Raw genomic sequence first — 13,514 nt, 5'->3', positions numbered from 1 at the left:
TTTTGTCACTGAATGGTAGTTTTTCCTGAATAACACATATGACAAACTTTCAGGAAAAGGAGGAAGAAGAGGAGGAGGAAACTATCTTGATCTGCTGTATTTTGGCAACAATAGTGCTTATAGGGTAGTAATGGAACCACCCTATTACTGTCACGGGCACTGGTATCATCTTCATTTTCAAATGACCGTACACTGGATGCTTTCTGAGGCACCTATCAACAGTGTATATACCTGCGATGAAAATAGGCATTTGCAGCAATCAAAACACCGTAATTCAAAGGTCAACCGTGAATCAATGATCAACTCCTATTATCAGCTCATGTGGATGGCTGTTCAATGTACTCTAATTTATTCTAGGTTATTTTTCTCAAATATGAAAATTTTTATACTTTTTTAAAACTCCCTGAACACTTGAAATAACATACAGACCCCTTAGCTTTTTCACAGACTTTCCACAATGTCATAAGTGCATACGCACTCTTATGTCCTGTAAACTCTTTCTCAGGCACATTTTAAATCTAGTAAATTTCTGTAACAAAGAACAAATTGTGGAGAAGAACAAGAATTCAACAAGAAGCTCTGTGCCATATGCAGGCAGACCAGGGGAGAGCCAGCCCCTTCTGGCGAGTGGGCAAAGAGACTAGAAGAGCCAATCTCCACCCCCCACCCCTTTAAGTGACCAGCTGTTCCAGAGAAACACAGGCTGGGATGATAGCTAATGAGGTAAAATACAATTTAATGCTTGTAGTGTTTAGTGTTCCACTGAATTTACAGGCCTAAAGAAAGTAGTCTGGTCATCTAGTCAAAGGATAACAATACTCTAGTCACATCTATGGTGGATCTCCTTCTGAAGATGGTGGCCATTGTTAATTCCCTATTTCTCATTTTGAAATCCTGTATCATTCTCATTGTTTTGTTGGGTTGAGTTTTATTCTGTTTTATCTTACTTGATTTTGTTGGAGGATGACATGGGCAGCTATTTCAAAGATAATAAGATACATTATGTACTAGTTTTGGATATACTATTATCTTGTTTTAATAATCCTGTATTACATTCATTGTTTTGTTTTTATTGCTTCTATTCTGCTTCTGTTTTGTTTGATTTTACTATGTCTGAAGATATGGACAGCTATTCTGAAGACAACAAGAGGCATTATGGTAACCTTTGTTGATTTCCTATTACCTTGTTTTGAAACCCTGTATCAACTTATACTGTCTTGTTTTTTTTGTTTTTTGTTTTTTGGTTTTTGGTTTTTGGTTTTTGGTTTTTTTTTTTTTTTTTTTTTTTTTTTTGTCTTTTTCGTTTTTACCGGTACCAGGGATCGAACTCACGACTGCCTGCTTGCAAGGCAGGCACTTATGCCGCTGAGCTAAATCCCCAGCCCCTATACTGTCTTGTTTTGATTGGCTTTATTCTGTTTTATTTTGCTTGGTTTTATTCTTTCTAGAATAAAATTTTAAAAACAAAAAATTGGAAGATTCTCTTAAAAAGATATAAATATATAACATTTTTTTCACAGTACCTGTCCAAAAATATTAACTACTATCATTATCACCATCATCATTATACTCAATACTTTATTTCATGGAAGAATTGCTGTAAACATCAAGACTAGAGTGTAATATCTAAGCAGCAAGTTTAAAGATTCTTACTTCTAAGTGTCATATCTAGGCAACATGTTTAAAGATTCTTCTTACTCAGTGTATTTCTTTGTTCTCAATTTCCATTTACAAGATATACCAGGAACAAAGAGATGTTTAATATTGCCAAAAACTTGCTTTACAGGTGAACTCTCATTGAAGGAATTAAGTCCAATGTTATATAATTAATATTTGGCAGGGGTAGATCTGTTTATCTCAAATTTCTCCTGCCAAAAAGCAACCTGATAATTGATAATTAAAGTTTTAAGCAAAAAATTTACATTTCTAAACTTCCATATTTCTGAAGAACCTGATAGTTTTTCTAGGCAAAATAGATCAAAAGAGAACACTACAATAGAGGCTTTTAGATAACTTCTGTAACTTGGACATAGGTGTGGAAGAATTCAAATGATGGGGATAATTAGTAAAGATAAAATTATTCCAATTTAACAAGAATTTCCCAAGCATTGTAGACAATAGCTTTCCCTGTACTTAAAAACCTTAAGATTCTATTTATATTAAAATAGTTTAAATAATTTTACTTGCATAACTAACTTTCAAAAATGTAATTTTATTATTTGTTCACCATTAGTACAACACACAAACTGAAATTGTGTAAAAATAATGTGAACTAAAAAGACCACACTTGTTATTTCAAGTCTTTAACTCTAGTAGTCAAAGCATATAAAATTTCAGTTAGGCAAGAAGAAGAAATTTTAAAATTTATTTATTTTACAACATGGTGATTATAGTTGATATACTCCATACTTCAAAATTGCTAGCAGATTTTAAGTGTGAGAATGAATATGTGAGAAAATGCATATGTTAATTAGTTTTATTCAGTCATTTTACATTTTTTACATATTTTAAAATATCGTATTTTATGCCATATATATGTTTTTATTTTTCAGTAAAAACAATAATGACGAATACATAAAATAACTTTGATTCTGCATTTTCAAAATACCTTAAATGTGCTAATAGATGTATATTTTATCTGCATAATGTAAAACTACTTTTACTTTATAAGCAACTTTTTAGGTTGTACTAGAGCTGTTCTAAACATAAATGACTTTGGGAAAATTATTAATATTTAAGAATATTCTTATATTTTATGTTAATTCTTAAAACTGTTGTTTTAACTTGTATTTTCATTAACTCGCTTGAACTATTGTCTAGGAATAGATATTTGTGTATGAAAAAACCTGTTTAAATTTGCTGTTCAATAGGATTCTGTGACTATGGAGAGTACTACCCTTTAAGAAAATCATCAGAAGAAAGGAAACTGAGAACACATAGAATCTTAATGGTGTACCAAACCAAATGTCGACTGGAACTCAACCAAAAACTAAGGTAGATGACTTTATTATGAAATATCCTGGCAAAAAACCATGTGCACTTCACACAGTGATTGTCACCAAAGTAAAGATGGAACTGCATTGAAAAATTCTCTAGTATTATTGTTTCTAAAAGTTAACATTAAGCTGATCCATTTTTATTACAACAAAAGAAATCTGTAATAAAAATATGTATCTGTTGGGGGCTGGGGATTTAGCTCAGCTGCATAAGTGCCTGCCTTGCAAGCAGGCAGTCGTGAGTTCGAACCCTGGTACCGATAAAAAAAAAAAGAAAAGAAAAATATGCATCTGTTAATATTTACAAATTTAGAAGAATGCTGTTTGCTGTTGTAACATGCTTAGTCCAGTGTGGTGAGTGATAGTACAGGGTGTTACATGCACTTCAGTTAATTCCTCCATCATTGATGAAAATATGTGTTGCAGTTACAAATTTTCTTGGATATTCTGAGAAAAGTCTTTCTAGTCTGGTTTCCCATGGGTTAGAGGGCCAGAAAAGAGACATGAAGTTGTGAAACACATGCACAGAAACATCAACTGTTAAATTAAAGATTTTTAGTGGTTGCCTTTTTTCCATCAACACAGATTATTGCTGTGCCAATAATACAGAAATTTTGCTATCACATTAAAAATGAGGGAAAATGGACTAATTACCTTATAGATATTTTGCAATTTTTAAATCTGACTTACAAGTTTTTTCTGATCTTTGCATTTTTTTAATTTTTAAATTTTTTAAAAATTTAAGAGAAAAAAAGACAGAAAAGAAAAATGAAAAGCAAAAGAGACAAACGACAACAAACTCAATACAATAACGGTATACGCTTACAAAACAAGATGATAGGAATTTGACAATGGTTGTAATATTGCATATTGTTACCTCTGTAGAATAACAGATATAGAGATGTAAAATTTATCTAATCGGGTGCATATTCACTATTCTTCTCCAATAGCTAATATAATTAGTATTATAGTCACTATCTTATATATATATATATATATATATATATATATATATATAAATTTATATCTTTTCCTTTTTCCTTCCTTTTTTCCTTCTTTCCTTTCTATCCCAATTACTTTTCCTCTTTGAGCAGTTTCTTACTCTTACAGAATATTTATTGTAGATTTTGGATTATATATACTTTTTCACTTTCTTACACTAGGGAGATTATGGTATTTACACATGTGAGTTTGATTTATTATACTTATGAGTATGGTCTCAAGTCATGTCCATTTACTTATAAAAAGTCTAGATGCAATCTTTCTTTATAGCTGAGTAGTACTCCATTGTATAAAAATACCATGTCTTTTTTATCCATTCCTTGATTTATGGTACTTGGGTTGTTTCCAAGATTTGACTATTACAAATTGTGTTGCTGGAAACTTGGGTACACATATATAACTGTGGTATGTGTTTTCACTTCTTCTGGGAATATGCTCAGAAGTGGGATAGCTGGGTCAAATGGAATCTCTAATCCTAGCTTTTTGAAGAATCTCCACACTGATTTCCACAGTGGTTGCACCAGTCTATACTCACACCAACAGTGGAGAAGAGTTCCTTTTTTCCAACATCACCTCCAGCATTTGTTTTTGGTTGATTTCTTAATCTTGGCCATCCTTTTTGGGGTGAGATAGAATCTCAATATCATTTTAATTTGCATTTCTTGAATGACCAGTGATGTTGAACATTTTTTCATACATTTATTTGCCATTTGTATTTCTTCATCTGAGAAATATGTATTCATCTCAGATGCCCATTTTTGGACTGGGTTTGTGAATTTTGGGGACTGATTTTTAAAAATTCTTTGTATGTTCTAGATTGAGGTCTTTTTTCTGAGGGACAGTTGGGTGAGTCATTTTCCTAATTTGTGGGTTTTCTATTCATTCTTTCTGATTTTTTTAATTTTTAAAAATATAATCAAAAAGTAGATCTTAATAAACCCTAACCAATGTTGATATAGAATTATATTACATAATTATTTGCAAAATTTATTGAGTTGCTTAAAATTCTTGATTTATGATATATAGACTGCTTTGTGTTATAAAAATGATAATTTTTTTAAATGATAATTTTATGACTCAAACATTACGTGCCCTTCTGATAGGAAACACATTTTAAATTACCTGAGAAGGGGTTATGTAAGAGATTACTTACAAGGATGCAGGCGAAGTTAAAAGAAACTAGTGATGCTAAGATGATTGGTTGCTCAGCAGTTTTCCCAGCAGATATTTGGCCTTTATAGACAAATTGTAGCAACACCAGACTATAGACAGAGAAGAGTTTAGGGAAGTAAAAAGTATTTCCCAGCTTCTAGTTTTCTGGAACCTCCTATTGACTGAATTCATGGGTGAAAATAGCAATATTCAGCATATATTGTAATAAAAATAACATTATTAGCTATCATTATTATATGCTTCAGGCACAGTGGTAAGCCCTTTACATATATTGCCAATTTAAACCCTACAGCCCTACCACCCTACAACTTTACAACGCTACAAGACATTATTACCATTATTTTCTAGAACAGAAACCTAGTCTTTACAAAATGATTAGTGGATCAGTGTTAATATTATCCTCATTTAGCAGATGAGGATACCAAGCCCTAGTAAAAGTCCGGGACTTGACCACAGGTTTAAACCAGTCCCTGAGTCTGGGTCTACACACTCTCTTTCGCAACCGCACTCAAGATGTTAGGTTTAGGGAAATTTTATGATGCCTAATAAAAAACATTGTGCATGTTACTAAATAAAAGAAGCCAACCTGAAAAAGTTATATACTGTATAATTATAACTGCTGGACATTCTGGCAAAATTAGGGTGAAAAAAAATCACTGCTTTGTGGAAGTCAGGTAGAAAAGGACGAGTAGGTGGAACATAGGGGATTTTTAGGGCAGTGAAGTTTTACATGACCCTGTACTGGTGGATACATGTTACACATGCTGAAATATGTAGAATATACAACCCCAAGAATGAACCCCAGGGCTTCAAGAAACTGTGCTGTGTGAGTGTAGGCTCCTCAGTTGTAACAGATATAGCCCTTTGGTGGGGAAAGTTGATGGTGCAGGAGATATGGGAAACCACTGTACCTTTCTCTAAATTTGGCTGTGACCCCAAAAAGCTCTAAATAGTAAAATACAGTTTTTAAAAGCTTTCTAAATTAAAGACAAAATTATAATACATCTGAAGATGTACCCTTTTGGGGGGAGGGAGATAAAAAATCGCTAATACATAATGTCAAACTTTGTTGCCAGTTTTCTTCTAAGAACATGGCTAGTTTAAAAAGAAAGTACTTACTGCACATCAATTGATTTTTTTTAGATTAACAATGAAAGTGAAAAAGGAGAAAGCCATTATCTTTATGATGTTATAGTTCATTGCCTATTGCCTTGTAAGAGAATGCAATTTATTAAAGAGGCATTTGAGATCTCTCCTAGCTACTTTCTTAACAGTTTTTTCTTGATTCCTGTTCTTTTGCTTATACAATAAGCTCTTAATTATCATTGGGCAGATAATTTATTTATAATTAGCTCATTCAGGATAGGAACAGGATGTTTTATAAAGTATTATATTAAAAACTAGAGAGTATTTAATATTCTGACCCACTCAAAAATCATTTGTCAGTTGTTAGTGACAGAAGGAATTGAAAAGAAGTACTAATACTCAGATTAATACTGATGTTCATTTTGGATTCTTTGTAGCCTTTGTCAATATTTTTCTGTTACTTATTTCACCATGAATATGCATTACAGGCATCCTTCCAAGATATTTATGTGTACACAGCATACAGGCAGGAGTCCTCTTGGCAGGGAAACACTTTTAGTGCTATTCTACCTGTGAATCTTTAAGCAGGTGAATAATGGATTCAGAAAGCTTTCCTTGTGATTTTCCTATTCTAAGAAATAATTTCTAAAGAGTCAGCTCACTTTTGGTTCCGCAGAATATGTCACAAACTCAAAGCCTTCATATTAGAAAGATTGCCATTGACGAAAATTCTTTCAAGATTAAAAAAACAAATTTTGACTCATAGATTTGTGTCAGCCTAATGTGAACCCATTCATGTGACTTATCATTTTCATATTTTCTCAAGCTAGTTGACAAGCCAGTTCATCCGTAATGCACCTGATATATAGAATTCATTGTCCGTGAGTAACATATTAGAATATGTGTTCATTTCTGAATGTTGCTCTGGCTGCTAATCAAAAGGCTCTCTGTTCTTGCCTAATACTGAAAAAAAGATCTTTCAGGGAAAAGCACTATGCAGAAGACAGAAGATAAATGAGTTTAAGCCTTATTATTTGGGCTGGCTAGGTACTGTAACAAAATACTTAAAGTAATCAACTTAAAAAGAATAAAGGGTTATATTGGAGATTTCTGTCCATGATCAGATGGCCTGTTCTTGTCAAGCATGTAGCTAGGTAGTACATCATGATGGAAGTGGTGGAGAAGACCTTCACCTCATGTCCGAAGAGAAAGAGATGGGGAAAATGCCTAGCATCCTAATATTCATTTCAAGGGCACATCCCCAGTGACCATGAGATCTCTTACTAGGCTTCACTTCCTAAAGGTAGCTGTAGCTCTAAGCTGAGGATGAGCCTTTCAGTATAGGCTTTTGGGGATACTTTTACCCAAACTACAGATTTAGTTATCAAGACTCTGATGTAGTTTCAGGAGAAAACTTCTGAACTTTGGAATATGGGCTTCTACCCTGACTGAACTACTCATGTCCACTCTTTTTAGATAGCTCTTCTCTAGGGACAAAACATTTGAAATAGCTACCAGTATAAATAAAACACAAGAAGATTATAGGAATAAAACTGGGCTTAAACACTCCCACTGAATATAAAAGCCAAATAACTCAGCCCCAGTGCCAGGTGGAATAGTCATGTACAAATGATATGCTTATACAAGGACTAATGTTTTGAATTTGCACAGATACCTTTTGCTCACCAAATAAAGAGCCTTTAAGCATCAATGGGGGCCAGGCACGGTGCCAGCCTGGCAAGCGTGAGGTCATGCGTGGGACCATCAGCACCCCCCACCCAAAAAAGGTAGTGTCAGAGAGGATGTGTTTTTCAAAGTATTTATGAAAAACATCTGTGTATCAGTCAGTGTTTACTAGAGAAGCAGATACAACATAAGATATACAAATATATAAGAATTTGAAAGATTGGCTTACAGTGGCCACCCAGAGTCGGATGAGGAAGAGCTCAGAGGGTGTCTGCATACTGGAGACAGGGAGTCAATGCTCTGGTGCTCACTGCAGTGTCCTGTGTGAGTCCATGTCAGGACGCTGATGGGTCTGTGCCAGAAGCTGAAGAGTCTCTTGGAAGCCAGTCGAAGATAAGAGCTTCATCTTCTTCATTTCCCCTTTATATCATGGAGGCAACAAGCTGCCTTAGGATGAATTTTCCACACCCTAGGGCATGGAACTGCTGCGCTGATTTAGTTGAGCTTCTCTTACTCAAATCTACACAATCAACCATCATAGCATCTTATAGGGTCAATCAACCATCACAACATCTCATAGGGTATCATAGGCTATGAAATGGTTCAGTCTGAGTTGACTGGAAGCAGCAAGAATTCCAAGTTTTAAATTTTGGCCAAGTTGCCAAAGCTAAAAATGACATTCAAAAGTAAGCCTGTACCACAGGAGTACAGGTTGAAAATCTTCCACTGTTTGGCTTTATGTCAAATACCAGGCTGGGCACATTTTTTAAGCCAGTGGTTCATGAAGTTTTGATTTATGTTTAACTCACAGACTCATGAGTATAGAAGAAGCAGGATCTGGTGATGCAGGGGTTTGCATCCTGGGCAGAGAAGACACATGTGAACTGCTCAACTGCACATAACCTGAAATCCAGAATCTGCATCCTCCTCCTGTTCCTGAGCTCAAACTTTCTATCTGTCTGCCCTTGACCTCCCTAGTCATACTCTCCCATCAGTGTATCAAGTCTTGAATTTTACATCTTCTGTCTTAGTAAAAGACATTTAACTCATAATTCAAATCACAAGCCTGATAGTCATGCTAGTTTTGGTTCAGTTGTTTATTTATTTATTTGCTGTTTTAAAAAAACATTTATAGCCACCAAATACATCTCAACAACATTTCTAAAAATGTGTTGATGCCTTTCCTAGCATTAACAGTTCCGTGCCACAGCCCTGAACCAGATTTCTCTTAACTAAGATACATCCAATTAACCTATCTCCTGCCTTTGACATCAAATACTTCTTATCCACTATTAAAAATGCAACCAAGGTTATTTGTTAAAGTTAAATCTTATGTTATCTCTGTCCTATGGGAAACTCTTCAATGTATTCACATTGCCTTTGGCAGAAAATCAAAATTTCCGTGTTTGTTAAACAAAGTCACTGAGGATCTAATCATGGTACTTCTCCAGTCTCCTCTTTGATTCCCCTGATTTTTACTTAATAATAGTACAGCTAATCAAACTGCTTTTGGATCCTTTGATCTCTATTCACCCTCCTTCTCTTTGCATCAATTTCTTATTTGACTGGAATTCCCTTTATTTTCTTTTCATTGGTTCATTTTACCATGTTCTCAAGATTGTGCTTTTCTAGTGTCTGTCATATTAATGTCATTTATGTGTTTGTGTTTGTGACATTTGGGATGTGCTAGTTATCCCTGTAATATCAGTGCAAAGTAAATGCTCATGAAATGCTTAAAGTATTCCATGTTCTAGCCACTTCTGGTTATAAGCTGCTTTCTGCAGTGGAGTGGTAACTTTTGTTGCTGCTGAAATACATATGGACTAATATTTTGGCAAAACTTAATATGGGAAAGAAAGGCAAATATACATTCATACTACAATAAGTGGATGTGCATTTAGGATGTCAAGAATTGAAGAACTATCAGGGACAAAGACAATCTGTCTAGTACAAATTTTGAGAACTTTTTCACCTCTGTCAGACTCCTAGATGCCTCTTTTATTTCCTCTGAGAGCACCAGGCCTTGGGCAGGATACCATCCTTTGCACTGTGACCATCTTTACATTCAACCATTACTGTATTTCTTTCATTCCTTGATTCTTGATATGGGAAAAACAGTCCCACGCCAGGGATTTAGCTCACTGGCACAGCACCTACCTGGTAAGTGTGAGGTCCTGAGTTTGATTTTAGATACTAGAAAGAGAGAGAAACACACACAGAGACAGACAGACAGAGAGACAGAAAGACAGAGAGACAGAGAAATAAAAACATCTCTTCCTCTTGCAAAATTTTTAAGAGTTTTTGCTAGAAATTATAAGAAAATAAGAAAAGCAAAAATTTCTCAATACTATCTTCCTACTCATACTTTATTTTTTTTCCAACATAATGTTGGAGAGAATAGCTAATAGGAGTCTTAGCCACTTTTTTTTTAAATCACTGGGACAAATTGCCTGGTGCCAACAATTTAAAGAAGTTTACTTTAGCGTATTGATTTGGTCCATGGTTGGCTGACTATGAGGCAGAAGTAACACAGCAGAGGGGCATGGTACAGAAAAAGATACCCAACCCATGGCAGCCAGAAAGAGAGACAGAAGGGAGGAACCAGGGAGGGAAATATACCCTTCAGGTCACACCTCCAGCGGTTCACCTTTTTTGACTAGGCTCCACTTTCTAATAATCCTGAACTCATCTATGGATGAAACCACAATGATGCATATAGTCAGTCCCCTGCCACCCAATCACCTTCCAAACATACAGAGGCAGGGCTGCGAGAGGGAGCAGATTTTAGATATAAACCATAACAGTGGGTTTGAGTGATGTTTTTCTATATGGAGGCCACCTATATAAGGAAGAATTATGGGCTGTCTGCAGACCTTGCAAGAGTTAGGGTGAAACAAGTACATAGACCTGGCAAACGAGCCAGTGCCTTAGCTAGAAGAGGCAGCTATCAAAATGAGAAAGAGGAAAGGCCTCAGATGGCGGTGCGGGGGGAGGATATCCTGCCTCTTGTTACTTCCTTGCTTTTATTTCCAGCGTGACTACCATACGGATCCCTGTCTGGAAGCCACAGTGGGATAAGTTCAAAGGAGTTTGCATGGTCAAAGGAATTAGGAGTGTATGTGAAAGATACACTTCCCACAAACAGAATTACTTTAGCTATCCAGTTAACGCAGCTGTTCCCAAGGGACTATCTGTGTGTCCACAATGGCTCAGGAGATGTAAAACAAGAGATGATTACTGTTTTTTTTAAGTACTATCTTAAACAATAGTTTATATCCTGTGATTAAATCAATAATTAGCTATCCTAGAACACATTGGTCCTTCCATTTGTCTTTCACAGATTTTGAGACTATTTGCCCAAGTTAATATACACTGAGCCATGGCTGTATACAATATCCGTGTCAAGAACACAGCCCACTTGTGTGGTTAAAAATATGCAATCGTAAGCCACATGTAACACTGCATTCTTTAAGCTTTTGCTAGCTACACCTACCCTTGAACTCACCCTAGCTTCCAACCAAGCATGTTCTTTGAATTACTAGTAGTTATTTTTAAACATTGCATATCTGAAAAATTCAAAACTTTCACTCTGGTTTGTTTTATAACCCTCACAAAATACACAAGTTTCCTCTGTAACTTAAAATATATAATGGCGTTGACTATTGCAATACATTCTCTGCTCCACGGTGGCGTGCAGCAATGCTTGTTCCAAAAGTTATGCAGATAGAAGCTAAAAATGATTGTATATTTATGGTAAAAGAATGTTTACAGAAAATACACAATTATAAGTAAAGCAGGATATGTATTTTCAATGCTTTAAAAAATAAGTCAGGTGTGGTGGCATACACCTCTTTCCCAGCATTCAAGAGGCTGAGGCAGGAGGAGTGTTGCAAATTTGAGGCTAGCCTGGGCTATAAAGTGAGTTTAAGGCCAGCCTAAACTTCATGGTGAAACCCTGTCTCAAAAAACAAATACACACACACATGTACACACACACTATAAAAAACAAAAGACATTGAACAAACTTACCTGTAGATATTTATTCTGTCTACTCCATGTAGTACCTTGCAAAAGTTATTGTTTTGTGTTAGATTGTCAAGACATATAACTTAGAAATATTTCTAGTATATAATCTCTTACAAAAAGATTGGAGAAATAATGACTTCTTAAAGTTTCAAGGTCTCTCCATTGTTCATTTCCTGTATTATGAACATGGAACTGGAATGTTAGCCATTGAGGACAATGTGGCTTTTTGAGTTGGGCATTGTAAGAGAAAACATTTTTCAGTGACACTGTTTTAAATACTTCAAGAGGGGTGTCGGGACCATAGCAATGGAATTTTACAGGGGAGGAAACACAGAATTTAACTTTGCCTGCAGGATGGGCAAGTGAAACATACAGCTAAACAGAAACTAAGAAAACATGAAGAATAAGGGTGCTTCTTCCTAAGTCAGCCCAACAGGACTCTTGCTGAAGGCAGGCCAGGTTGGTTAGACACTGCTGGGTAGGTGGTAGACAATGAGGAACCCTGGGCAGATGTCAAAGATCTGGGATGGCACTGGTAGGAGGTAAGCATAATTCTTGTTAAAATTGGATTTTACCAGGATGTGCTCAGATAGTTTTAGGACAAGATTTAGGACCCTGACTAAAGTTTGATCTAGCAGAGAATCTTTTCCAGCATGTGTCATGACCTTAAGTGACCTGTAGGAGACAGGATGCACTCACTTCCTGGACAAGAAACAATTTTGTGATAGCAACAGATTTGGTCTCTGACAACATAGCAGACTTTAGAGACAGTAAACCTCCAGGAGAGTGTCCATCAAGACATGCAAAGTGCAGGAGTTACTCTGAATTCTTATTTTAAAAAATCAATGATCTGACATTTAGGTTCCTTAGTAATACGTATTGTTCCTGGAGAATGGCAGGACAGATGAGTTAGTGGCTATAATCAGTATGCCACCTGCTTGTACTCTATCATCCTCATCACACTTAAGAGCTCTGTAACTAAAGATGAAGTGTTCTTCCATACCTTAGGACCATAACTTGGTATTCCACTTCTGAATACCAAAATCAGAGGTCTTTGAGATTTTTTTACTGGAAGAAAATTGAGAGATGGCCTCAGGGCAAGGGAGAATGCTATGACTTAAACTGGTCGACATAGATTTCTTTTGCTTGCCACTAAAACATTATCTTGGTGGATTTAAGGAGTAGCCACACGTGAGCAAGCCTCTAATCTTTTTCTTTCCTGTGTGTGTGGTATTGGGGGTACCAAGAATTGAACTCTGGGCCTTGTGCTGGCCTTGAACTCATGGTGATTTCCCTGCCTCAGCCTCATGAGTGCTGGGATTTCAGGCATGGGCCATCATGCACAGCTCTAATCTTTTATTTTTAAATTACATTGCCAGAGTCAAGCAATGAGTCCAAAGTAGAAAGGCACTTTTGTTGAATAAATTCACACTGGTGCAAATTACTGAAAGCCATTTAATACTCATAGAAACATTTGCACCTTTAGAAGATTACCTCTGTCCAAATATATCTGTGGTGAGGGATAATCCTGGCAATAAATCTGAA

General features: G+C 35.7%; 1 protein-coding gene across 4 annotated transcripts in view; it reads left to right on the top strand.

Moving 5' to 3' along the window:
• The window catches only part of Stard13 (StAR related lipid transfer domain containing 13), a 501,526-nt gene that overhangs the window by 110,379 nt on the left and 377,633 nt on the right, over window positions 1–13,514 (top strand). For 2 of the 4 annotated variants that reach the window (XM_013141053.3, XM_063232620.1), the window contains exon 2: window positions 2,871–2,994. In XM_013141053.3, coding sequence (XP_012996507.2) covers window positions 2,965–2,994 — 30 coding nt within the window. In that variant the 5' untranslated portion in view covers window positions 2,871–2,964. Of the gene's footprint in view, window positions 1–2,870; window positions 2,995–13,514 lie in introns of those variants that run through there. The other 2 variants (XM_063232621.1, XM_023560555.2) reach the window with 1 other exon arrangement.

This window comes from Cavia porcellus, unplaced genomic scaffold, assembly GCF_034190915.1.
Source record: "Cavia porcellus strain 051 isolate PalLab524CR breed Dunkin Hartley unplaced genomic scaffold, mCavPor4.1 scaffold_21, whole genome shotgun sequence".
In the NCBI taxonomy this organism is placed as follows: Eukaryota; Metazoa; Chordata; class Mammalia; order Rodentia; family Caviidae; genus Cavia; species Cavia porcellus.
This window is presented reverse-complemented; position numbering and strand designations above follow the sequence as displayed.